This window comes from Entelurus aequoreus, linkage group LG03, assembly GCF_033978785.1.
Source record: "Entelurus aequoreus isolate RoL-2023_Sb linkage group LG03, RoL_Eaeq_v1.1, whole genome shotgun sequence".
Taxonomy (NCBI): domain Eukaryota; kingdom Metazoa; phylum Chordata; class Actinopteri; order Syngnathiformes; family Syngnathidae; genus Entelurus; species Entelurus aequoreus.
Window position 1 is genome coordinate 8,938,045 of NC_084733.1, and position 26,791 is coordinate 8,964,835.

A 26,791-nucleotide genomic window follows, 5' to 3' on the forward strand; every position below is an offset into this window, starting at 1 on the left:
TATCGACACAGTATCAATACAGTAGTGATGGGTCCGGCAACACCGATGCATCGGCGCATGCGTCGAGCTCATAGAGCGATACCCTGTGTCGGTGCGCGTATCGCTTTTAGAAAGTCACGTGACCGAACACGAGCTGTTTTGGTCACGTGACCGCTCATGCGCTGTTCTGGTCACGTGACCGCTCATGAACTGTATCGCACTGACGCCTGCGCGCCAAACTGTGTTTATTAGGAAGCGGCGCAATGCGTGTTGTTGACGAACACCGTTAGGGCCGCTTGTTGTCACTGTCACTCAAAGTTGCATTTCAAAATTACACAGAATAAATGTGTTTATTTTGTTTAGAATTCAGATGGGTTTGATTTGGTGCGCGGCATATATTGGCTGTGCGGCGCACGGTGTGCGCGGAGGACGCTTGAGCACTGCGCAATTGCGCAGGCGCGCACCTTAGAGGGAACGTTGCTCACAGGGCACAGAGGAGGCGTCAGTGCGATACAGTTCGCGTATCGGTCACGTGACCAAAGCAGCTCATGATCGGTCACGTGACTTTCTAAAAGCGGTACGCGCACCGACACAGGGTTTCGCTCTATGAGCTCGACGCATGCGCCGATGCATCTGTGTGGACCCATCACTACTGTTACTAGAGAAGGTACAGGAATGACGGCGTGGCGAAGTTGGTAGCGTGGCCGTGCCAGCAATCGGTTACTGGGGTTCAATCCCCACCTTTACCATCCTAGTCATGATACATGTTCACATTATTTGACTGTATCTAAAAAAGATAAAAATATATTTTTATTTAAATGAAGATATGAAATAATCCTAAATGAAATACAATGACTTGGTTTATATTATTGTATATACTAGGTCATAAAATCAGTGTCAGTTGAGTCGGTCCATAGGTTGCCTGTAGGGATTTTTAATGTCCAGCAGATGTCAGTATTTAGTGACACAGTATCGACACAGTATCAATACAGTTTTGCAATGTGTCGAAACGCTTCATGAGGCCTCATCAACCCATCACTACAATACAGTTTTGCAATGTGTCGAAACGCTTAATGAGGCCTCATCAACCCATCACTAGTGGTCTGGTTCCGAGCAGGGAGGCCGTGGATCAGGGAGAGCAGTCAGGAATCCGGATGGGTATGGAGTGACAAGGCACGATCACGGAGCGACGTTCTGGCAAAGGTTCCTCAGGTCCGCTGGTCTTTATGCCGCTCCCCCTCGTCAAGTCCAGGTGCGCTGATCATTGATTGCTTGCAGGCTTGTTGCTGTGTGGGCGTGTTGTGCTCAGCACGAGCAGAGGCGTGTCTGAGCATGCTGCCAGCAGAGGGGTTAGCAGAGGTGCCTGCAGCTCCAGCTGCAGAGGAAATGTGGGTTCGACTCCGCGTCATGACAATATCTCCAGTATTTTTCTTTTCAACACTTACACAGAGAAGGTAATGTTGTGCTTGCTCCACGCTGGGAAGAGGAGTGCATCCTTTAGATGTGCATCCCTCTGTAGTAAACATTTATGAATATTTTAGAAAGAAATTTCAGATTAGTGTAGTTATTATCATTCAAATTTCATTGTACTCACTGGAAGGCTTGACATTGGATCGACGTCTTTGTGCTTCCACGTTGGTACAATATACATGTTGGCAATGAAGACATCTTTGCCCTGGAACAGTTTTGAATCCAAAAACATGAGGTTTTATATTAACCATCGAATCAGATTTTTTAATGACCAAAAGCAGCCTCTGTTGTGCAGCTCTAAGAAATCCTACATGTCTCTGAGCAGCTTCCTGAACCAGCTGGAGGCAAGCATTTCCCATCCTTCATCACATTACAGATGTAACAAAGTTATACATATCCATGGAATAAGCAGTCAAGTGAAACAAACATAACAGTTACAGTACTGACCGTGGAGTCCATGTCTCTGGACAACCCGAGAGACCAAAACTCTTCTCGGGTTAAACACACCCCTCCCTCTTTAACGATCAGTTCCATAGCTGGACGATCGCAGGCCAAAACATACTCGAGCTGTTCATGAGAAAATTTTACATTACTCGACTTGAAGATAACCTTGACCACTTCACAAAGCAATAAATGTATATATTTTTAATCATATACTGGCTCCAATGTCAAAATTTTACTCAATTTGAAACCTGCTTACCAGTTGTTTCTGGTCGGGGTGCAGCTCCTTTTTCCAGGGTGATGCGGGGCCAGCATATGTATGGTCCGTGAAACAATGACACTGGACATGTGTCAATCATACAAATAGTTAGAAAGCTACATGTATGGACACATTAACACTTTTTTCCTGAAAAAGTACCTCAGTTTCCTCCTCCGATGATGAAGTCAGCATTTCAGCATCTCCTGGAAGCACAGGGGCTGAAGGGGAATCCTTTGGCCAGCCAGGGTGAGTCCCTAAATGAGAGAGGAGGCATATTATGATACAGGGGAGGGATATTAAGATCTCTGAAGAAAAATGCCTGTAAACAGCATTCAGTTTGACATACTCGGGCGCAGAGGTTTCAGTGATGCATACGGGGTCATCATATGCTTGGGCTTTCCATCCAGGGTCTCCAGCCTAACCATATTGTTTGGAATAACCTCCATAACTCTGTAACATCAAGGGAATGAGTTCTGGCTTGGTCATCACCAATATGACAATCATGAAACATTTTACCAGTAACGTTGTGGTTAGAATTCAATATTGCATTCAAGCATGTGAGTACATTCAGACTGAATTACAATCCTAGAGTACAATAGTCAAAGACCACCATTTAGTTACCTCTTTCTTGAATTCAGTGCCCTGGTCAGTGAGGATAACTTCAGGCAAACCATGAGTAAAGAAAATGTCCCTAAAGGCCTGTGGGGCACCACAGAAATTATATTAGTACAACTAATAATTACAATAGAATTGTATATATATATATATATATATATATATATATATATATATATATATATATATATATATATATATATATATATATATATATATATATAAATTATGCACTTTAGTGGCTTTTTCCCTTTCTGATTATGGCCATGGGTAAGTGAAACACCAAAATATAAAGAATACCTCCTCTTCACTTTGGCTGCTGTCTTTTTTGGGAATGTTCTTGCTTCATCCTACTTGGTGAAATAATCGGTCAAAGTGAGACAATATCTGTTCCCCTTAGACGACTTTTTCACAGGTCCAAAGAGGTCCACACCTAGAGCATGAATTCCAGTTCTCAGTTTAGCAAATATTTGAATGTAGACTGAGTTTTTGTATAGTTGTGCGTGAAAAGGTGAGGGATGTGTGAATAAAGCCACTCACCAACCATGTACCAAGGTGATACGACCTTGACGGGCTTCAGCTCAGGCGCCTCGGTCTTTAACTTTTCAAAGTGCTGGCAGTCAGGACATGCGCGCACCTAAAAGCAGTAATAAAGGGAAACATATTGTAGATATGATTTGATTCAACAACACTTTGCGACCTACTACTAACTACTAACCTGAGTGTTTCAACTAAAAATAAAAATTAAAAGCAAATATCTTCCTTCTAGGAGCTTGCTCACCCAATCCAATGTGTCCTGTGTGATGGACCGCCAATAAAACCGGGGAGCAATCTTCGCTTGCATCCTCCGTGGTCCAAAATAGCCTGCATGGGCTTCGGTTAACACAGCCACTTTCTCCTCCTCTGTCCAAAGGACCCTTCTGTTCCCATGGTACAGGACCTCTTCTACACACACACACACAATATTGTAGTGAAATGGTTTCAACAATAATGTTGATTTAAAGTACAGACATTTAACAGTATTATATATTAATTAATATTAGTGAAATGGTTTCAACAATAATGTTGATTTAAAGTAGTACAGACATTTAACATTATTATATATTAAATAATATTAGTGAACTGGTTTCAACAATAATGTTGATTTAAAGTACAGACATTTAACATTATTATATATTAATTAATATTAGTGAAATGGTTTCAACAATAATGGTGATTTAAAGTAGTACAGACATTTAACAGTATTATATATGAATTAATATTAGTGAAATGGTTTCAACAATAATGTTGATTTAAAGTACAGACATTTAACATTATTATATATTAATGAATATTAGTGAAATGGTTTCAACAATAATGTTGATTTAAAGTAGTACAGACATTTAACAGTATTATATATTAATTAATATTAGTGAAATGGTTTCAACAATAATGTTGATTTAAAGTACAGACATTTCACATTATTATATATTAATTAATATTAGTGAAATGGTTTCAACAATAATGTTGATTTAAAGTAGTACAGACATTTAACAGTATTATATATTAATTAATATTTTTTGCACGTTACCACGAAGACAGAAGTTCCCAGCAGCGGCCCTAACACTCCGCTTCGAAGCCTGCTGGTGTTTGACATAAGTCCCCTGGGAAAGATAAAGACGAATATCATTCAGTGACACCACCATTTTCAGGAGATTTGGATTCTATCGATTCTATCGATTCTATCGATAGTTGTCAATGACGTAAGAGGAAATGACTATATTATAAAAAATAAAAAAACCCAGCGACGGGCAGTAAGAGGAAATGACGTACATAAGAGGAAATAACGTAACCGGAAATGACCCCGGAAGTAAATGGGGGCTAGGAACGTTTTTGTAATGGGAAGAAAATTGGCGTGACAACGCCAAGTCATTTAAGCAGATCAAATATATAAAAGTATCATTTTCAGTAACTGGAAGAAAAAACAACTGTCAATACAAACCTGCAACATTCCATTACCATCTCACTTGTCATTTTAGAAGACCAGTGTGCGGTCCATCTCAATTAAAAACAACAAATTAATGTACTAGTATGCCATGAGACAAAAAGGATTAGTTAAATTAGTGAAATAGTTTAATTAATTTTTTTATTGAGACAAAGATTATTTATGTATTTAATATTTGTTTGCGTACTATGGTATATTATTTATTTGTTCACTGTTCTGTTACAGAGAACAAGGGAATTGGATAACATTGCCGTGGTATGCAAAGGGGTAGGATTAAATAAGCTCTGCTTCTTCCTACTCCTTTTCGGACGTGCTGTAATGAAACAACTGGAAATGTGTGATGAATGACATTGTATCGTATGCATGTTCGAAATAAACTGAAACTGAACTGAACTGAAGTGTTGCTTCTAGTATTGGAACATCATTTCAAAAATGGTGTGTACAAGAGAGACATACAACCAGACATTTTAAGTAATACAAAAATATCTCCTTTTATTATCATGGCAGATCAGAACAAAAGCAAAATGACGCACAATGCAATATGTAGAAAAAATACAACGCACTTGAGCCACAATAACTTGGATCTAACTGACTTTCTGGTCTGATGGACTGTTTGAGTAGGAGTATGCCTTTCCTAAGACAATTCTGTCTCTTAGAAGCTTGAAGAAGGCATAGTAGTTACTGAAGAGGATCAGTGCCAGTGATATTGTCTGATGCCACTTTTCCGAGCATATCAACGAGTACAATTGGTAGAATATCATGGCTCCTTCCAGGATGATGAGTATGTTCAATATTCGTAGTGGCTTGTAAAAAAAGAACTGTGGAGGATAGAAATGACAGAACAGCATATTACTAACAAATAAACTAATAATTGTAATTATTATTACTCACATAAAAGCGATAATGGGACACATCTGATGGTACTGCCACGTTGTAGTGGCCCATAGCTTTGTAGACATTCTTATTATGTTTGACCAGGACTCCATAAGGCCACATGTACTCGTCTGTCCAACTGAAAGGAAAAACACATCCTAATCAATTTAAAAATATTTTTTAAAAGCATGTTTCCCATCATCGGACTGGAGTATTGATCCATGAGAAGTACTGTACGTACAAGTGCTGGAGGACGTTGGAGCAGAGAGAGGGGTCAACTTTCTGCCAGCAGCCGAGATGCGCTGCAGCTTTGTGGAGCAGGTCGCAGTATCGAGGTGGTAATAAGTGCCTCATGAGGATGACGGACGTGCTCACCGACACCAGGATGAAGAGTTCGCAAGACCAGCGTTTGTCTACATACTGTGTGCTCTGGATAAAAACAAATTAGGAACATATTTAGGATGACGGCAGGAATGGGAGTACAGTGGAACCTCTAAAGGTCAATGCGGTGTGGGCTGAAAATAACAATGTACACTTTTTTCCCACACTTTGAACCCTGTGATTTATACAATGCTGCTGCTAATTTATGGATTTTTATGGTAAGTTAGCCTATCATTCACAATCTTTATGGCAGACCAAAACATATTAAGATTAAGATTAGTTTATTTCAAAGGGGACAATGCAATTTCATAAAAACATATGACTACACATGGTTAAAAAAAGTATTTTTTGGTGGGGTTTTTTGCATTCTAATTTGTAAAAAACGGATTGTCCTAGGAGGCTAGCAATGGTGCTAATGAAAGTAATCCATTTTGCCTCTATATCACTCTAAAAATGCATCCGATAAGCTCGAACAATATTCCATTTACATCTCGTGACCTAAAATAGTCACACACAAAGACTACTTTTATATACGGGAACAAAGAACAACATATATGTTAACAATAAACACATAACTTTAGAAATGATGCGCTATTGTGCATGGAAATAATTAGTCACAACAGGAAGTACTCCGGACACAAAAGCCAAGCGCCGACATGCCCTTTTAAAGAGGAACTGCACTGTTTTTGGAATTTTGCCTATCATTCACAATCCTTATGTAAGACACGAACAGATATGATTTTCAGTTTTTTATGCATTCTAAATATTAAATAAATACAATCAAAAGTACACTTAGAATGGAGCCTATGGGAGCCGGTCTATTCTGCCTATAAAGCCCTTAAAAAAACATTGTAACATCTCCATTAGGGTTTTATATAAATTATGGAAGTATATATGTAATGAAGTAACGAGCACATTCATAATAACATGTAATATTTACATATTTTGATCCTTATAAGAATACGACGGTGCAATAATTTCGAAAACGTTCGCTTTTTTTCCACTCTCTCATCACTGATCATTACTCACTGCAGACTTCATGAGAGCCAACAAACATAATAAAACATCAAAATGCGACTGCCGATAGGTTGTTATATTCCCGTTTGGATGAAGAATGACTCATAATCCTCGAGAAGAACGAAACGTTGTTTTGCCATTTCTGGGTCTAAATTGGCTGTCAAAGTATCGGATTATGTCCTCATCCTTCTACTATCTAAAACTTTCACTAGCTCCGATGCGAGAAAAAAGCTCACCAGCCGATTATGTCGACATAGCCACACAAGCTAGTGATCACAGCACTGCTATATATAGTTTGTCTACATTAGGGCTTATAATAACAATACCACTAACACTTGGTTAATATATACATATATATATACACACATATATATATATACATACACATATATATATACATATAATATATACAGTTGTGTTCAAAATAATATCAGTCCCACATCACTAGCAAGATAAATCACTGTTTTTGTTAGAATTACAACTTCTACACTGCAAGTAAGTTTCTAGAATGTTTAGTAAAGGTTTAGAAAACCAACAGACCCAACAGGCATGACGTGCATGCTGCTGATTCTGTGAAACTGAATCATTTACTGAAAGGGGCGCGTTCAAAAACATAGCAGTGCGTAGTTCAATTAGTGAGGTAATTGATTATGTGGGGGAAAAAAGGTGTTAAACAAGTGTGCCCTTATTTAAGGATCAAGGCAACTGACGCTGCATATGCTGGCTGTGCATTTGTCCTTGGAAAAACAGAGTAAAATGGGATGTGGAAGACACTGTTCAGAAGAAGAGCGCTCTTTGATTAAGAATTTAATAAAAGAGGGGAAAACCTATAAAGTAGTGCAGAAAATGATAGGCTGTTCAGCTAAAATGATATCAAACGCTTTAAAATGGCAGCCAAAAAACCAAAAAGGTGAGGAAGAAAAAGAAAAACAACTATTGGAATGGAATGGAGAATAACCAAAATGGCAAAGGCTCAGCCAATGATCAGCTCCAGGAGGATCAAAGAAGATCTAAGATGGCCTGTGAGTACTGTAACAATCAGACCACGTCTACGTGAAGCCAAGGTACCAGCAAGAAGCCCCCGCAAAGTCCCATTGTTAAAAAAAATAAGTGTGCTGAAGTGGTTACAATTTGCCAAAGAACACATTGACTGACCCAAAAAGAAATGGCGTAATATTTGGCGACTGATGAGAGTAAGATTATTCTTTTTGGGTCTAAGGGCCACGGACAGTTTGTCAGACGTCCTGCAAACACTGAATTCAAGTCACAGTACACAGTGAAGACGGTGAAGCATGGTGGTGCAAGCATCATGATATGGGGATGTTTCTCATACTACGGTGTTGGTCCTATTTATCGCTTACCAGGGATCATGGTACCATATATATATATATACATACATATATATAAACTGTTATACCTGCTTAATGCAATGTTTACCAGTGTACTGTATATAATAAGGCCAAATACACATAAAGCAGAGTGTTTCTCATATTGTAATTATCAAAATGGTCATGCTAAGACTTTAGGAGTGTTCTAAATTACAGTTTCCACTGTAAGTCACAAACCTGCAAGGGTCTCACCTTGACAAACCAGACGGGGACAAAGGCCACATAGTAGGCACTCAGCATAGAGCTGACCAGCACCTCCTTCATTCTCCAGTTGAAGTCCATCTTCAGGTACTCCACCTCTTTGCGGATCAGGTCCGGGGAGAGGCAGCAGGCGTGGGTCGGCATGACTTGAACGCCGTAAAGCTGGCTAGTGTGCTGCTTCCATGTTTCCTTCAGCACTGTCAGGTAGTCCCGCCCCCGGCCGACGCTGCCCATCTCCTTAGAGCCGATGCTGGCGATGGGGGAGAGGGGACCTGCCCGTCGGAAGTCACAGCTCAGGCGAAAGAATGGAATATACATCCCAAACCTGTTGGAAACCAAAAGTACAATCACATTGTTAGTAGATTATAATGTCACGGAAGTGAAGCCGATAAGAAAGATGTTCAACTCTGCAGCATGTCCACCTGGTGATGAGGAAGTGAAAGCCAGTTTAAAGACGACAGCAGCAGTCCATAAAGGGCCAAACTGAATCAATGTGCTCTTGTGTTCGTGCGCAATGTCCACATTGTCTGCCTCAATTAACAAGCAGAGGACTCTCTAAACAACATGCAAGAGTGACTCTACCTTTTTGGGATTACAAGCAAGACTGCGGCACCATTATCAATATAATGCTCACAGAGGTGAACTATTGTTGACACACATGCATTTTTACAACAATATCAAATATACAGAAGATCCCAGCTATTATATTGAATGGCCTTGTCGCTTACATGTAGGGATTTCTCCAGATTCTCTGAACCTTTTGATAATATTATGGACCGTAGATGGTGAAATCCCTTACATTTGTTCACAAAGGACTGACCCTCGCCCCATCCTTGTTTGTGAATGACTGAGCATTTCTTGGAAGCTGCTTTTATACCCAATTATGGCACCCACCTAGGACTGGGCGATATGGCCTTTTTTTAATATCGCGATATTTTAAGGCCATATCGCGATACACGATATATATCTCGATATTTTGCCTTAGCCTTGAATGAACACTTGATGCATATAATCACAGCAGTATGATGATTCTATGTGTCTACATTAAAACATTCTTCTTCATACTGCATTAATATATGCTACTTTAAGATTTCATGCAGAGAAGGAAATCACAACTAAAAAAATCACTATTTTTTTCATACGGTGTTGATCTGGAAATGTTTGCCTCTGCATTTTGATGGTGTGGGCGTGTGGCACCGAACGGAGATGTTGACATGCGGAGTAAGCACTCTTCATTCTCTAGCAGGTGACTTTTCAAATGGTGCTACATATTAGCAGTAATGCTACTTTTTATAGCAACGCTTTTGCCCCACACTTGACAAATTACGGTTGTCTGTTCGACATATTCCCACTTGAAGCCAAACCACCGCCAGACGATGGACCCCCTGCTGTTTTTGGGGGAATTAATTATTCCTTCATTTGTTACCAGATTCGCACCTTCTTTCTCTCGTATTACCACTCGCACAGCTGCGCTAGCATCACAGCTAACGTTACCCATGCTGCTACCTCTCTGCTGCGCGAGGGCGTATAGGTATGTGACGTATGTAAGAAGGTGCGCTTGTCTGTCTGTGAGAAGGAGACACAGGAAAGAGCGAGGAGAGCCTGTAGTGTAATGCCAGCAGCTAAAAGCAACTGTGTGAGAACGTATACTCGAATATCACGATATAGTCATTTTCTATATCGCACAGAGACAAACTCGCGTATATCGATATATCGCCCAGCCCTACACCCACCTGTTCCAAATTAGCTTGTTCACCTGTGGGATGTTACAAATAAGTGTTTGATGAGCATTCCTCAACTTTCTCAGTCTTTTTTGCCACTTGTGCCAGTTTTTTTGAAACATGTTGCAGGCATCAAATTCCAAATGAGCTAATTTTTGCAAAAAATAAAGTTTACCAGTTTGAATATTAAGTATTTTGTCTTTGCAGTCTATTCAATTGAATAGAAGGTGAAAAGCATTTGCAAATCATTGTATTCTGTTTTTATTTACGATTTACACAACGTGCCAACTTCACTGGTTTTGGGTTTTGTAGAATTGCTGTTTCTTTATTCTCCTGTGAGATCACTAAGGTCATGTGACCAGTCTCTTCTGCATTGCCCCAAAACTAGAAAAAAAAACTAGAGGAGACAGAACATTTATAGTTGCAGGACCCAAACTGTGGAACTCTCTCCTCCTGCAAATTTAAACGGCAAGCTACATTTGTGGAGTCTTTTAAATCAGTTCTTAAAGCACATTTTTATGCACTGGCTTTTAAAAACAAGCTGAGTTAAACTTTCTAAACTCTAGTGATGTTTTAAATATTTTATTCAGTTTTATTAGATTTTTATCAGCTATTTTTTTATTTTTACTTTAAATCTATCAAATGTTTTTAATTAATAATAATAATAATGGATTAGATTTATATAGCGCTTTTCTAGACACTCAAAGCGCTTCACAGAGAAGTGAGAACCCATCATTCATTTTTACAACTCATTCATTCATCATTCATTCTCCGGTGTGAGCGGCACCGGGGGCAAGGGTGAAGTGTCCTGCCCAAGGACACAACGGCAGCGATTTTTGGATGGTAAGAGGCGGGGAGCGAACCTGCAACCCTCAGGTTTCTGGCAAGGCCGCTCTACCCACTACGCCATGCCGCCCCTTATTATTAATCAATTTATTGATTGATCTTTGTAATTTTTTTCCTAACTTGTACAGTATTTTGGGGCAGCTTGACCTGTTGTTTTAAAGGTGCTTTATAAATAAATAAACCTCAACCTTGTTGCATGTTGTCTTCTCAAAGAAAAATGCCCCTATGCTTACATTGTTTTTAGCTGTATGAACCCTTTAAAGCGTGGATAAACGTTTCTTCAGAGTTCCTCGAGAGGTAATCAAGAAGGATGTGCAAAATGTTATGAAAAAAACGACCAAAGTAGCAGGCACTCCAGTACAAGAGAGCGGAGCCAAAGTATGCACGAGTTTGCAGTGATCACTCTGTTAAAGGTTTGTCTGATATACTTTTAATGTTTAGTGTTTCTCACTATTTGTATTTCTTAAGACCAGTGTTAATCATCTTACCTTAAAAAAGTAATTAATTATAGTTACAAATTACTTCTCCCAAAGAGTAATTGAATTAGTAACTCAGGTACCTCATTGTAAGAGTAACTAGTTACTCAGCAAAGTAACTGCGACAATATTTTTCATTTTGTTATTTTATACGCTATTATGTTTGATGACATCTTAAACGTCAAATGTTTATGTTAACTGATTGAAGAATAACACTATATACAGTATTTTAGAACATTTGGCACTTATCTGAACTCAATAGATTGCCGAGTGGCATATGATATGCATAGCATTAAAAATGTATTTTAAAAATTCCGTAAAGTAACTAAATATTGAATATTAAATATTGAATTTACATACATTTACGTAAAAAGACAAAAGAGCAATTGGCCTTTAAGTAGTGCAACAAAAAAACAAGTAGAAGAAAAAATATATATATATTTTTCATCCACAACCATGACAATAACTTGATGGCCTAATTCTTAAATTTCATTTAACCTTAAGTAGGACTTCACACCCAATAGTCAATGTTTACAAAACTGAAAAATAGTAATCTAATGAATATCACAAAAACATTCTCAAACTAGTTCATCATCAGGTCAGCTGCATGATGTCTCAAAAAGTTTCTGTATTCTCCACTCGTTTACACAGAGAAACTTGAAAACATTTTTCTATGCTAAGCAGGTATGTATGTGTGTTGTGAAACATCAAAATGTGTTCATGAGTGCGGTAGAAGCAGCATATACCCATAGCTCACTTACAGTCTGTCGATGACCCGCCGGACAATAGCGTCAAAAATAAAGGTGCCCTCTTTACTGTTCACATATTACGGCGTGGAACAAATCCACACATTTTTGTTTTGGCGCTGCTGGAGAGAATTTCAATTGCCTAAACAAGGAAGGAAAAGTATCAGATTGGCTCTACATTGTTGCTAACCCCCAGTCTCCACCTTCTCATTTTTTGACGCTATTAAGTTAAAAAAGTTAAAGTACCCATGATTGTCACACACACACACTAGGTGTGTCGAAATTATTCTCTGCATTTGACCCATCACCCTTGATCACCCCCTGGGAGGTGAGGGCAGCAGTGAGCAGCAGCGGTGGCCGCGCCCGGGAATCATTTTTGGTGATTTAACCCCCAATTCCTACCCTTAATGCTGAGTGCCAAGCAGGGAGGTAATGGGTCCCATTTTTAGAGTCTTTGGTATGACTCGGCCGGGATTTGAACTCACGACCTACCAATCTCAGGGCGGACACTCTAACCACAAGGTCACTGAGAAGGATATTAAAGAGCTGTGATTGGATATATTCCGAATTTGCCCCACCCATTGACAAGATTAAATTCAATGTGATTGGATTTCATGTATGTCAACATTTTCGTCGACACAGGTTTACTGAGGGCTGGGGGTGAGGGGTGTGCGCGCGCACTCACAAAGCCTGACACTGACAGCAGAGGGACAGAGATGAGGAAAGATGATACCAGAGTCTTTTTTTCTGCGGATTTCTCCACTACTGCCGATAATTTTACCATCTGACCCTTGCTCTATGCATGCAGAAAATGTATGCCGAAACCAGACACGTTGCGCTTCATTCAACCAAACTGTAGTAACACGACACTTCGCATTCTCAGTAACGGAAACGGCGTTGCAACGATAGCAACAGTAATTAATTAGAATAAGGTATCTATTCCATTGCATAGTTGGATTTTTTGCTCAGATCGTTTTTTTCAGAAATACATAAGTCTCCTGTGTACTCAAATAGTTCACGCGCTGCTTGCTGTACAACAGTCATCTTAACTTGGTCGACCACCGATTTTCACTTCTGGGAAGGAATCACTTGCCGGAATACAAGTAATAGTCCTGAAAATACGGTATTAAAATCGTTGGCTAAATTAATATCATTTATGTCATGCAATTACCCTAATACATAGTAGTAATTTTACAATTTAAGTAGTTGAGGGCAAAAATTATCTTAATTTTCATAATAGGGGTCCTATTATGCAAAAAACAACTTTTCTTACATGCACAAGCATGCTAAAATCCTCCGCTATTGCCATTTCGAATAAAAAGTATCGTATAGTTCTAACTTATATCTGTCAGTAGGCTCGATATGAAAGCGCTAAAAACTACAAGATGGCTGACAGGGTGGAGGAGGAGGGTTTCGGCACATAAATAAGACCGCCCACAAAGCTGCGCATCCTTAAGTGGCTTGAATACGGTCTGCAAAACAAAATCTATGCAAACTTTTGACTAAATCATTAATGTGACCCCTTTAACTGTAATTGGTAGCTCAGTATTTGAGGAAATGTTAATATTTTTTATTACACCAATTTTGGAAACACTGATTTTCAATACACACAACAACTGAACTGTGCCATGTTCCTCCTCTATGTGTAATTAATTTGCTAGTTACAGTGTTACACTGGTGAGTTGTGCTATTTTCATAGCTGAAATAGCTACCACACCCCACCTACACACTACTCAGTGGAAAAGCAACAAGATTAACTGCACAGGCATACAAAGAACATTCCGTTGAATTAAGTGACCTATAACAAGGCATTACTGAGCAGAGATGGCACTTTTAGGGGGAGAGAGTAGTTACAACAGTTAGTGTTGGAAACAAGGATGTATGATGACAAATGTGATGAGCAATGAGTCAAAGTAGAAATAAAACTGTCACACAACAAAATGCTGAAATGAAAGGCACCAAAATGGTCACAATCAAAAGAGTAAAGAAGGTGGAAATGTGTGGGCACCTCACGATTCAATTCAGATTCTTGGGGTGACAACTGGATTCAGAATCGATTTTCGATTTAACACGATTCTCGTAATATATAATTTGGTATATGAAATATAATAAAACCTTTTTAAAACAGGTTACGGGTAACAAAAGCTGCTCTTGGTAGCTGATGTAGAACTTACAAAGCAACTGCAGTGTTTCCCATAAACTGCCAAGATACCTGCGGCGGTGGGGGCGTGGTCACCATGACATCATCGAGTAATTTGCATAATTTACTACAATGATTTGAAATAAGAGGGGTGGGAGTACATAAGTTTTTACTTCTTCTCACTCCTTTTCGGATATGTTTACATTAAATGTTTATTTTCATTTCTTGTTTCTTTTGCTTTTTATTATTACTATTTATATTATTATTATTATTGTTTTTGTTATTCATTCTTGAATGGCTTTTTTGTTGTTATTTTTCAAAATTTGTTGTTTTTGTTTTGTCTACATATTCGAAATAAACATGAAAATGAAATGAAATGAAAAATAAAATTTTCTCTAAAAAGGCTCAAATTTTTTTTTTATTTTTTATTTTATTTTATTTAAATTTGTGGCGGACGTACCGGTAATTCTTTCGTGGCGGGCCGCCACAAATAAATGAATGTGTGGGAAACCCTGAACTGAGAAGACATACAAGTACAATACTTAACTACAACCCTCAAAAAAAGGAAAATCTAAAATCTATAAAAGCAACAGAATCAATAATGTAAAGTAATAATGTCCTAAATTCAAAAATGAATTCTTAAAAAATGCCACAAAAATATATGTATACACTGCATATATTTATGTTTAATCTTTTTTATTATATATTATTAAATGGATGGATATTTTTATTAGATTTATAATTTTCTTAATTTTTAAAAAATTGATTCTGGGAAGTTAGAAATCAATGTAGATTCGGAATGAAAATCGCAATTTAAATGTGAATTTATTACTTTGAGCACCCCTAGTAAAAATGGTTGTCATAGTCATCCCAATAATTTGGCAAAGCTCCTGCCATATAAATGAGAAAACTAGTTATTCAGGAAAACCTTGGATACATCAGTCACTCAAGGGCCAAAGTCTACTGAACAGACAAATAGCATGTGTGATCAGGATGCAACTTTTTCCCTTGCTGATACTTACGGGTAGCAGAGGAAGAGCAGGCTGAGCACAGAATACGTTCTGAAGAGGTAAATGAGTGAGCGGCACAGACTCCAGCCGGTCAGCGTCAGCACAGCAAAGCGTGCCATCACTAAGAAGATGGAATGAGGGAACGATAGCTTCCCGCTCTGTGAGGCCTGCAGGAGAGCCACAAGAAAGAGGCAACATTTAGCTGAATGACAGATTACGATACGCCTCAAAACTATGCTGCAGTGCACGCAAAATAATAATTATATATTGTTAGATTATTAAATTTTTCCACAATTGTTGTATGAAATGGTTTGAGTATACTGTCTCGGTTATCATCATACTGCCAAGCATTGCACATCAAACTAGTCGATTTTCCTGCATATCAAGCGCCCAAACAAAAAATCTCACACGTTGCTGAATAAGACTTGCTTTTTTTAGCTGGCACCTTGATAAAGAATGTGAAAAACACTTTTGAGCGCAAGATAGAATTTATAACCAGGTTTTCCTCTCCACTAATCGCCTTCTTTGCCAACGAGAGTCTTCAATAAAAGTTAAGATCTTCATTTAGCCATTTCATTCATCATTTATACACTGATGAACCTAAAAAAAAAGGATTTATTGCACAAAGTTGATTCATGTCAGCAATTCAAATTCAATTGCAAAACTAACATGTGATATTTTACTCATTACAAACAAAATTTAAATTTATCAATCAATCAATCAATGTTTATTTATATAGCCCTAAATCACAAGTGTCTCAAAAGGCTGTACAAGCCACAACGACATCCTCGGTAAAGAGCCCACATACGGTATAATTTTAATGATCATGGCTTACAGTTCTTTAAAACCCAAAATTTTCTGAGATTTTAAATTTGATGTATTCCTAAACCATAATCATCAAATGATATGAAAAAATAGCTTGAAATATCTTGAGTTGCATATTATGAGCATATGTCATATTAGTTTCAACTTGTTAATCTAATTGCTGGAATAAACAAATATTTGCACAATATTTAACATTTTGACAGTCACCTGCATATATTTGGCATTGTTTTCTGCATGTAAAACTAAAATTATTTTCTATGAATGTGTTTTGTTTTTTTAGGTGTCTAACGGATTGATTAGGTTTAGATAATTTCTTGAGGGATAAATTCATACAAAAGGTCTTCGCCAGACCTTTTGGAATGATTACTGATGAAATGTTCCCATGATTATCGCAGGGTTTACGTGTCAGAGCATATTACTGTAAAATGGAAAAACATTTTTATGCGGTACAATCTACGGTTGTTGTTCATACGGTGTATTGCTGTAAATGGCACCATAGTTTTCATAGTAAAATTCTGGGAAATGAGCCAACCTTTTATTGGCGTAATATTGATTGTAAAATGTATAGTGTACAATTTAATAGACAACTTGCATTAAAATCATAAATCAAGCAAATATTTAAGAATGTACTTTTATTCTAAGATATTGTTTGGAATGTATGATAATATAATATTTGATGAATTTCCCCGAGGGACAAGCGGTAGAAAATGGATGGATGGAAGGAAGACCATAATAAAGTTTAAAAGATGTGTAATTGCATGCCGTACATGCATTTTTTCCTGTCAAAATGGAAAGAAAGAATATATTTAGTAAGAAAATATAATATACTTTATTGATGCATATAATTTCAAAACTTTCGCTGGTTATATAAAATGATGTGGCGGGTCTGATCTGGCCCCCAGCCCTTCCTTAAGTTTGACACCTGTGCTCTACATTGTACAGACTAAAACATTTGGTTTGGTCGTACCTTTGTCAAAAATGTAAACAAAATTTGGGAAATTCTCGTTTCCAAAAACACTATATCTTACCTCTTTTACAATTGCTGCAATTAACCTCCTTGCCAGAATGATGATTGTGAACACCAGCATGTTATAATCAATCAGGTGGAAGTTCTGTAAAAGCAACACAAGTGTTTCAAGATAATTGTGCTTTTCTGACATACAGTATTCCCAAAACACCAAATATGATATAAAAAACAGGCAATGCTGCGACATATGACAGAGAGAGTAAAAGGACATGAAGACATTACCACACATATTGTCTTTATAATATTATTGCAGTGGAATGACTATATTTGCTTCCACCTGAAGCTGTGGCATCAGAATTGAACCAAAACTTTCAGAAAAGTCTCCCTCTAAAGTTGCACAAAACGTGAGAGGTCAAGCCACCGCAACGCATGAAGTCACATGAGACTTCATTAAATTTCAAGAGACTGTAGTCCACTGCAACATATACACTGTATACAATGTACAACAAAGTCAGCAGTCTTTATGTAAATATACTCAAATTCCTGGTGCACAATACTCACCCTCTGCATGAGTGGAAATGACAATTAAAAAAAATGTGCTTGCTGTGTGTTGGTGTCTTGCCAGGTTTTGTATTTTGTAAAAATACTGAATTTCTATTCCTGCTTTATGAGCACTTGCATTCAGAGGAAGAGCTACACTTCCATGTTTTGATAACAGTTTCACGCATAAACAACACAAAGTATTGATTGTTATGATCATGCTTTCATTGTCAAAGATGTTTTTGTAATATAAACCAATCCAATTTCTACCGCTTGTCCCTTTTAGGGTCCAGGGGGGCCGGAGCCTATTCCAGCTGTAATCTGTGATATTTCTACCTAAATAAATGCTTCTGATATTCTGTACATTACATGTTGTACAAGTTAATGGTCTCCATATTGCTGCATGGCAATGTTTTAACCTTCTCTAATAATTAAGAACATGTAATATTCAGCTTGCTAATCATTTTGTAATTCAGGACTCAACCAGAACATGTTATAAAATAATTTACACAATATTTTAGCCAGCCAGAATTTTTTTTTTAAGTAATAAACTACAAATGAAAGTGAAGCAAAAACATTACATTAACATTACAAAGTACAGTACTAGGAATCAAGCTATTGATAGTTACAATGCAAAGCTAACATATTATTATACAGTCGGCTTTTTACCTGGAGCAGACGTAGAGGATGTTACTGTTATTGTCACCAAATACTTTTTAATAATATTGGGTGCCAGTTCTATGGTTAACTACATTTAGCAATAAAATAGATAAACAGCACTGATACATTTCTATCTTACTTAAAAGAAAACTGGTTTCGTTTAATAAAATTCTACTTAAACATTTATTAAAAGTAAAATATATATAAGGAAACAATAGAAGTATCCCACACTTGTCTTTTCTAAAGTAAATCTGTACAGCAGATATGAGCATCTACATCAACATTATGATTTGCCTGAATGGCTGAACAGGAGAGATTTTAAAAAATAAAATAAAATAAAAAATATTTTTGAATTTTATAATTTGATTAAGAATCGTTACAAATAAGAATTGTGACTCAGTCGAAAAGCTTTTTTTTTTTTTACATCCCTAATATATATATATGTATACTTATACTTTATATAAAGATAACTGTATATTGTCCAGGATGTACCCCGGCCCAAAGGATAGGCTTCAGCACCCACCACGACCCAGACAAGGGGCGGTATAGCTCGGTTGGTAGGGTGGCCGTGCCAGCAACTTGAGGGTTCCAGGTTCGATCCCTGCTTCCGCCATCCTAGTCACTGTCGTTGTGTCCTTGGGCAAGACACTTTACCCACCTGCTTTCAGTTCCACCCACACTGGTTTAAATGTAACTTAGATATTGGGTTTCACTATGTAAAAGCACTTTGAGTCACTAGAGAAAAAGCGCTATATTAATATAATTCACTAGAAAATGGATGGATGGATGGATGTATATGGCTGTAAAAATCTGCTTTGGTCCCTTTTTTTCCAGGCACACTAATACAACAACACACAATAATGTCTGACAGAATGCTAAAAAAAGACAGACCATTTTACTGTGTTTTTACTGAATTAGGACACCCAGAATTTACATTATTTATTTACATAAATAATGTGGGATTTACTCTATTACCTATTAACACTGACCATTAACAACATTGAAGGTCCCTCATCCTTTACTTTTCAGACCACCTCCTTGATCAACATCTTTTACAATTAAGCAAAACGCAACAAAAATGCATCAAACACGGCGAAATATGAACGCAAAGTGTAAAAAATACCCACAATCTGACATAATATCACTTTCTGCAGAACTTTGTGGAAAAATCTGCTTCCGCGTCTGTCTCTGACACACGTGTCTCGAGCTCATTGCTTTGTAAACAAACCCCACACACTCTGCTTCGTGCCTGGATCTGCTGTGATGTGGTCCCTATAACTACCGTAATAACCCAAATAGCACTAAAAAGGACAGATTCCATCCATTGTAATATTTTGTATAGTTCAAGACTTAAAGGCAATTTGAAAATGATACTGCATTTTCATAGTTTCGGTGTTAAAGGTTTAAAAATATATAATTTGGAAACGTTTGGCGGGCCGGATTGAAAAGCTTAACGGGCCGTATCCGGGCCATATTTTGCCCAGATCTAATATAAACAAATCAAAGACAGACCAACCTTCCAAGGACTGATTGTGCATAGCCATATGTACTGTTCAACATTGTGGCAGAAAATTACTAATATGTCTAGGAAACAGCAAACGTTAATGTTCACACAGCACAGAGGATACACTTACCAGCGAAGTGTGTGAGGGAGGATGTGATGGGGGGTACCACCATACAGTCTTGTAGATGTTGACATAGTGGACAAATAGTGCAATGAGGTGGCAGAAGAAAAGGTGCAGCTCAAACAACACGTTCTGATCCACAGACAACTCTGGGATCTTGCAGTGTTTCAGGGGCACCACAGTCTGTGCAGCCAATGGAGGGCTGGACATGCATGCTCCTGTCCCACTCCTGCAGGAAAAATTTGCCATTATCTACAGCAGCCGATGCGGGCAAATTTGCAGCAATTGCTACAAACACAGAAATTAATTAAACCATGCAGGCACGGCAGAGATGCATATGAAAACAATTTTGCTTTTTTCCATACTTGCTCCAAACGAGCTGTTTGGAATTTGAGATTTAAGTGACATATTTTGCCTTAGTTACGTCAGCTGTTTATCTGAAGAGCTTTGCACGGAGCCGCCATTTTTATTTAGTTGTAGTCGATAAGTTCCTTATTTTTCTTGTTGTGGGAAAGACTGGCTCGTACTTGCACATGCATGCTAAAATACTCGGCTGTTACCATTTCTAACCAAAAGTGAGTTCTAACTTATACCTGAGAGTAGACTTCATATGGAAGCGCTAAAAACTACAACATGGCTGATGGGGTGAAGATGCAGGCGAAAGGTGCTTGGCCTGGAGGAGGGCTTCGGCACGTAAACAGGGCTACCCATAAAATGCAGCATTCTGAAAGGACAGTCAGAAAACGACTTGAAGACAAAATCTATGCAAGATTTTCCCCAAAGAACCCCATTACATGTTATGTAGAACACAAATAAGTGTTATAAATTTAGAAAAAGAAACATAATATGACCCCTTTAGGTCAAGCTCTCAGTCAGAGGGGATAGAGCCCCTCGCTCTTTGCTTCAGGCTTTAGAAAAACAAAAAAGGTAGGATAAAGTATTATTTTCATCTAATCTTGGCATGCACATACAGTAATTACGATGCACATACAGTGATATAAATGCAGTTAAAAACAGCTTTTTTATGCAGCGTCTAATCGACCACAGAATGTGCGGGCGTACCTAATGTTGTGACCGGGTAAACCCATATATTTTTTTATGTTTATTTTACACCTTGTCTGGGAAAAATAGTATGGACGACTTCAAGATATATATTTTAACAGAGTGCATTTTCAAAAAATACATTATGATACTTTTGGGGAAGGTGGGCCTTGGTTTCATTTGCAATCTGGGAACATCTCCAGAATCTTGCAAACGGGTTACAAATGTGACCGTGAAGCCAAATTTACAGCAGAGCAAATCCAATATGTATTTTTTAATCCACAAGGAAGTGTTTTAAATTTAGATTAAAATCATCATAGGTCCCATATAAAAATAAGAAGTATTGTAATGAAAAGATACATTTTTCTTGAACACTTAAGGGCCTGATTTACAAAGGGTTTGCGTGTACTAAAACATGTGCAAACTTGATAGCACACACAAAGCTAATCTACTAAATGTGTGCTAAGTGGATTATTAAGTGAGCAGAATAAGGCGCACAATCCATTTTGGGTCTATGTCTTCTTTAATATACAAAATATATGCTGATCAACAAAACACCCACAATACTGGGAGGAGAAGATGTAAATATAATTATTTACCATGCGCAATGTTATTCATTCACACTCATCACCGTTTTCAAAGCACTTTTTGCGTTTATTTAGCGCGTGTGGGAAGGACATTCAGACAGTTCCCCACACGACTGCAGGATCAGTGCTCACGCTACACAGACGAGAATCCTGGACGGTCAGAAAAAATATATATTAGATAGTCTATTCAACAACATCATTTTATAATATATATAGCAGGTAGAGGACTTAAGCGGCTGATTGAAACAAATTCAACTGATGCGTTTGGTGTCCTTTAGTATTTTTTTAATGATGTTTGTTTTTTTTCCATATAGAATATATATTATTAAAATATTTCTTATATGAAAAAAACTTCTTTAACTATCTATTTTTGTTGCGTTTTGAGCAGGGTAAGTGCAGCCTCTCTTCAATGAGCGCACCTTCAGTGGTAAAAAATAAAAACATTGGTTTCATTCAAAACGCACTGCAGGAGTTTGTCTGAAATGCCCGAAAAAGTAGTTCATGTCTATTGCATGTTTGAAAACATAGCAAAATGCTGCAGGCAGAACACGATAACTTGAATGTCCAGTAAATGGGAGTGTCTCCGTGGTGATACAAAATCCTCATTTCAATAAGGCGGTCTGCACCACTTTACAATTACACACGCAACATGCCCACTACTGGTGCACGCTATTTTATAGATTGCACACGCTGTTAAGCGCACTGTATTAGGATAGTAAATCAGGCCCTTAGTCTCATTGGTCACTGGCAAATGAGGAAAAATAGAACATTCTACCTGTTTTATGGTGAGTGTGTGTTTGGGGGTTTGAATCATTTAGTGTTTGGAGCAGTTTGTGCATTTATTTACAGTGTCATGACTAAATGGCCAATCCAAACTCACCTTGTGCGAGATCGTACCCCTGTGACCGGGGAGCTGGTGGAGTGGTTACTGTTGCTAACTGAGCCTGGGTCACTGCTTAGTGGTGGTCTGCAGTAAGTGGTGCGGTTTGCCCCTCGCCTTCCACCTGCCATTGCAGACACACCCACGGCTCAATCCTTTGGGGATTCCTCTCCTTGCTTGAAGACCTGTTTGCAGGAAATTGATACAGTGAGGCAAATTGAGCCGCTTAATTCAGTAGTAAACAGATTGCTCTTATATGATACAATTGGCAACAAAAAATGGACTCTCTCTTGCTAGACTCTAAGGTGTGGTCTAAAAAAAGCACAAAAGTTGGAACTAAGCCATGTCATGACGACAGTATAACAAATGACTAATAAATGATAATGAATGCCAAATTCGGCATATAATACGCCAGTTATCCGTGCTAAACATGTATCTTTTAAAACTTAAACTATTTTGCACTAGCTGCATGAGCATCACTGAGAATAATTCAGACTGTCTACACAACGCCAAGTAGCAACATGTCTAATCATATAGGATACAACGTGCTCTAACAACGTAGGAGCTGAGGGATGGACCGCAGTGTTTCCGCTAAGACCATGCTTGATTAAATACAAAGATCTGAGGCCTAAGCTAAGTGTCTGAGGGGCGAGCTAGCTAGCTGCCAACCAAGATATCAAACTGCTCAAAGAGATAACGAAAGCTTACCTGTGACAGTGTATTAAAATGTCGACTCGTGGGATAAATTTGAACCTAAAAGCAATAGAGTTTCAGAATCCTTATGAATGTGTTGAAGGTGTGATTTTCATTGAAATCGCCAAAGACGTTCATTGTTATTGTACAAGAGCCCGCAGATATGGCAGCGAGGATATGGTAGCAATTTGTGGGCGGAGTCTTATTTAAAGGGACAGTGCAGCAAAATGGAACCCGGAAGCGGAAGCACAACACAAACCTTTTTCGGGTGTGATTTGCAACTGATAGGAACTATGTTATGCAATATTTATTATATTGGTGTGGCACACTGATCGACAATCCCAAGTTTCCAAGTAATTGCTGTATTTGCATTCACATTGTAACAAAACGTCCATTGGTGGATTAGCTTTCAGGGGATTATTGATTTAGACCAGGGGTGTCAAATTTTGTTTGACACAGTAGCTCAGTTGCAAGAGGAAACGGTAACTAAACCACTCTTAAGGGCACTAAAAAGAGGAAGAAATAAATGAAATAGAATAGACAGTACCAACAATACAACAGCACTTTAACGAGACGACTAAAACAGTATTGTAATAAACCAGCATTATGTATTACAAAAGGGTGAGGCATTGTACAAAGGCATCAGCAAATCGAATATGCTTTTCATGAAATTTAAAACATAAGCAATGCCCATGTCCAACTGCATATCGGTATAATATGGTCAAAGGCATACCATTGGCTGTATAGACAAAAAATGTAAGCTTTTGACAATGTTGAATAGTTAATACGTTTACATTAACTGTAGCCAAATGAAGGGCTGATGTAATCATTAGATGTCACCAATGCAAGCAACCCCGTCAAGCGCAATAATCATATTTAATATTGTGTACTGTTGCTATTGGAAGGTGGGTAACTCAATTATCCTAAACCAGGGGTCACCAACGCGGTGCCCGCGGGCACCAGGTCGCCCGTAAGGACCAGATGAGTCGCCCGCGGGCCTGTTATAAAAAAAAAAAAAAAAAAAAAAAAAAAAAAAAAAAAAAAAAAAAAAAAATTTTTTTTTTTTTTTTTTTTTTAAAATTAAATCTACATAGAAAAAACACAAGATACACTTTCAATCAGTGCATCAACCCAAACAACCCCCCCCCCATGCACACTCATCCACACAAAAGGGGTTATTTATTTCTGCTACCAATATTCTGGTTCCCACAACATAGACAACACATCTGCAAGGGACACAGTCCCTGAACACAACATAGACAACACATCTGCAAGGGACACAGTCCCTCAACACAACATAGACAACACATCTGCAAGGGACACAGTCCCTGAAGCACACGATTGTATAGGCTGCTGGTCCACTAACATTTTCATTAATTACTATTTTTTATGTAATTATTTTTATATTGTTTTACTTTCTTTTTTATCCAAGAAAATGTTTTTTATTTATTTATCTTATTTTATTTTATTTTTTAAAAAAAGGGCCTTATCTTCAACAGACCAGGTTGTCAATGAAATTAGATTTTTTTAAAGGGTTTTTTAAACCAGGCCCAGTCCAGATAATGTCCAAGTCGGACTCAGCAACACACACCTTCATTCATGTACACAGAAAAAAATTAGGGAACACAACAGATTGCATATAATTTATAAACAAAACACTTTGCATTCCATTCGAAAGGACGTTCCCTTTAGATTTCCAATCCTTAACATTTTACATTTATCATAATTAAGCTTAAGGCCAGATTGCTGTGAAAATATGTCCAAAAGATTAAGAAGGTTCCGCAAACGATGAGGAAAAATCTTATCTTTGTGAATCAGCCTTTTCTGACATGAACTTCATCAAGAACAAACACAGAACACGCCTCACTGATGCACATCTGCAAGACTCACTCAGAGTTGCAGTGTCAAGTTACACACCAGAGTACAACACACTAGTTAACAGCATGCAATGCCAGGCTTCCCACTAACTGACAAAGAAACAGATAACAGATTTGGTGTCCAGTTCAAAGTGTGACATGATTTAAAAATTTGAGAGTTTACTTTTGTATTTTACATGAGTTATTATTTGTACAAACATGGTGCAAAGTAATTCATGATTTTGAAAAATGTGCACTTAGAGAAAATGTAAAAATAAAGTGTTGCATATTGATATTTATCTGTTTCTATATATATTTATTGTGAGAAATCATTAAGATGATCAGTGTTTCCACAAAGATAAATATCATTAATTATTAATAATAACAGAGTTAAAGGTAAATTGAGCAAATTGGCTACTTCTGGCAATTTATTTAAGTGTGTATCTAACTGGTAGCCCTTCGCATTAATCAGTACCCAAGAAGTAGCCCTTGGTTTCAAAAAGGTTGGTGACCCCTGTCCTAAACCATCAAAATAAAATGGGACTTAATTTGTCAGCAAAAAATGCACTTTGAATATCGGACATCTTGAATTGAAGTTTTCCCCCCTTATTTGGACAAACTAGGTCTGGAGGTTTGTTTCGTTGTATTTATTGCCAATTATATCATATTTTTAACGGCTCCGCATAGCGTAGTTAATGCTTTTTATAGCACTAATTTTCGCAAAATTCATCATGGCCTTTCATTTTTATTGACCCGCGGAATCATTGGTACATATAGGAGTGCAAAATACACTACATTGACACTAGTCTCTAAAAGTTTGCATTCCTGGGGCCGTACTTATCAAGCTTCTTAGAATTACTCCTAAGAAGTCTGCTAAGAGTTGACTTAAGAGTAAATAAATTCTTCGCTGAAAGCTGCACTTAAAAGTTAGTTATCAAGCGTCTTACTCACACTTTCAGCGAAGTGTAGGACTGAATCTTAAGTGTCACACTCAGAGCTGAATTACGACATTACTATGTGCCGTAAACGGAATTTTAGGTGACGTCATTTCTGTGTCCATAGAAATGACCAATCAGGGAAGGGAATCCGTTGTCTAAGAATAAATAAATATCCTGTAAATATTTAAGTGGACAATGGGAGTGTATATTTTGACAATAAACTACAAAATAATACAAAACAAACTAGTCCCCGCCGGCACTCACGCTACCGCTCCCTCTCTTCGATCGCCCACACACTCACTGACGTCACTCACCTCACGGCACTGTCATAACATTTTCTTTCAAATTCATTAATTAGGCAACTAATTTGAAACTGGTGTGGGTGGCTCTATATATACTAGCCCACTGCGGACACATGCAGAAATCAACAAGGACGAAAAGTATTAAATCTGTGACAAAAATAATATCCGCTCTGTCTATACGATACCGTTTGATCAGCTGCTCGTCATCAAAAAAAACCCAACATTGTTCCGTTCCCTGAACGTTCGCGCACGTCTCTCTCGCCTCAGTGCCATCCCCTGCTGGCAACTCCTAACCACTTAAGACACCTCTGAAGGTCTCTTAAATATCGT

At 37.9% G+C, this 26,791-nt stretch overlaps 2 protein-coding genes across 7 annotated transcripts; both read right to left on the reverse strand.

Annotated features, from left to right (window-relative positions):
• Window positions 1-740: 740 nt before the first annotated feature.
• On the reverse strand, window positions 741-4,478 carry LOC133645415 (uncharacterized). Of its 4 annotated transcripts, XM_062040243.1 has the most exons (13): window positions 4,335-4,478; window positions 3,546-3,709; window positions 3,305-3,401; window positions 3,065-3,197; window positions 2,771-2,848; window positions 2,496-2,599; window positions 2,309-2,403; window positions 2,150-2,230; window positions 1,897-2,016; window positions 1,761-1,809; window positions 1,574-1,654; window positions 1,425-1,492; window positions 741-1,354 (listed from the first exon to the last, which is right to left on the reverse strand). In XM_062040243.1, exons 5-13 carry the CDS (start codon window positions 2,821-2,823, stop codon window positions 1,241-1,243), a joined length of 765 nt encoding a protein of 254 aa, XP_061896227.1. In that variant the 5' UTR covers window positions 2,824-2,848; window positions 3,065-3,197; window positions 3,305-3,401; window positions 3,546-3,709; window positions 4,335-4,478; the 3' UTR covers window positions 741-1,240. The 4 variants fall into 4 exon arrangements, with proteins under 4 accessions (XP_061896227.1, XP_061896225.1, XP_061896237.1 ...); XM_062040241.1 differs by lacking the exon at window positions 3,065-3,197; XM_062040253.1 differs by lacking the exon at window positions 3,065-3,197 and having other exon boundaries at window positions 3,483-3,709.
• Window positions 4,479-5,219: 741 nt separating this feature from the next.
• LOC133646093 (transmembrane protein 39B) lies at window positions 5,220-26,280 on the reverse strand. Of its 3 annotated transcripts, none has more exons than XM_062041097.1 (9): window positions 26,173-26,280; window positions 22,673-22,857; window positions 20,174-20,393; window positions 17,401-17,484; window positions 15,560-15,714; window positions 8,600-8,933; window positions 5,863-6,050; window positions 5,640-5,760; window positions 5,220-5,566 (listed from the first exon to the last, which is right to left on the reverse strand). In XM_062041097.1, exons 2-9 carry the CDS (start codon window positions 22,801-22,803, stop codon window positions 5,333-5,335), a joined length of 1,467 nt encoding a protein of 488 aa, XP_061897081.1. In that variant the 5' UTR covers window positions 22,804-22,857; window positions 26,173-26,280; the 3' UTR covers window positions 5,220-5,332. The 3 variants fall into 3 exon arrangements, with proteins under 3 accessions (XP_061897081.1, XP_061897080.1, XP_061897082.1); XM_062041096.1 differs by lacking the exon at window positions 26,173-26,280 and adding an exon at window positions 23,381-23,551; XM_062041098.1 differs by lacking the exons at window positions 22,673-22,857; window positions 26,173-26,280 and adding an exon at window positions 20,758-20,889.
• Window positions 26,281-26,791: the final 511 nt, after the last annotated feature.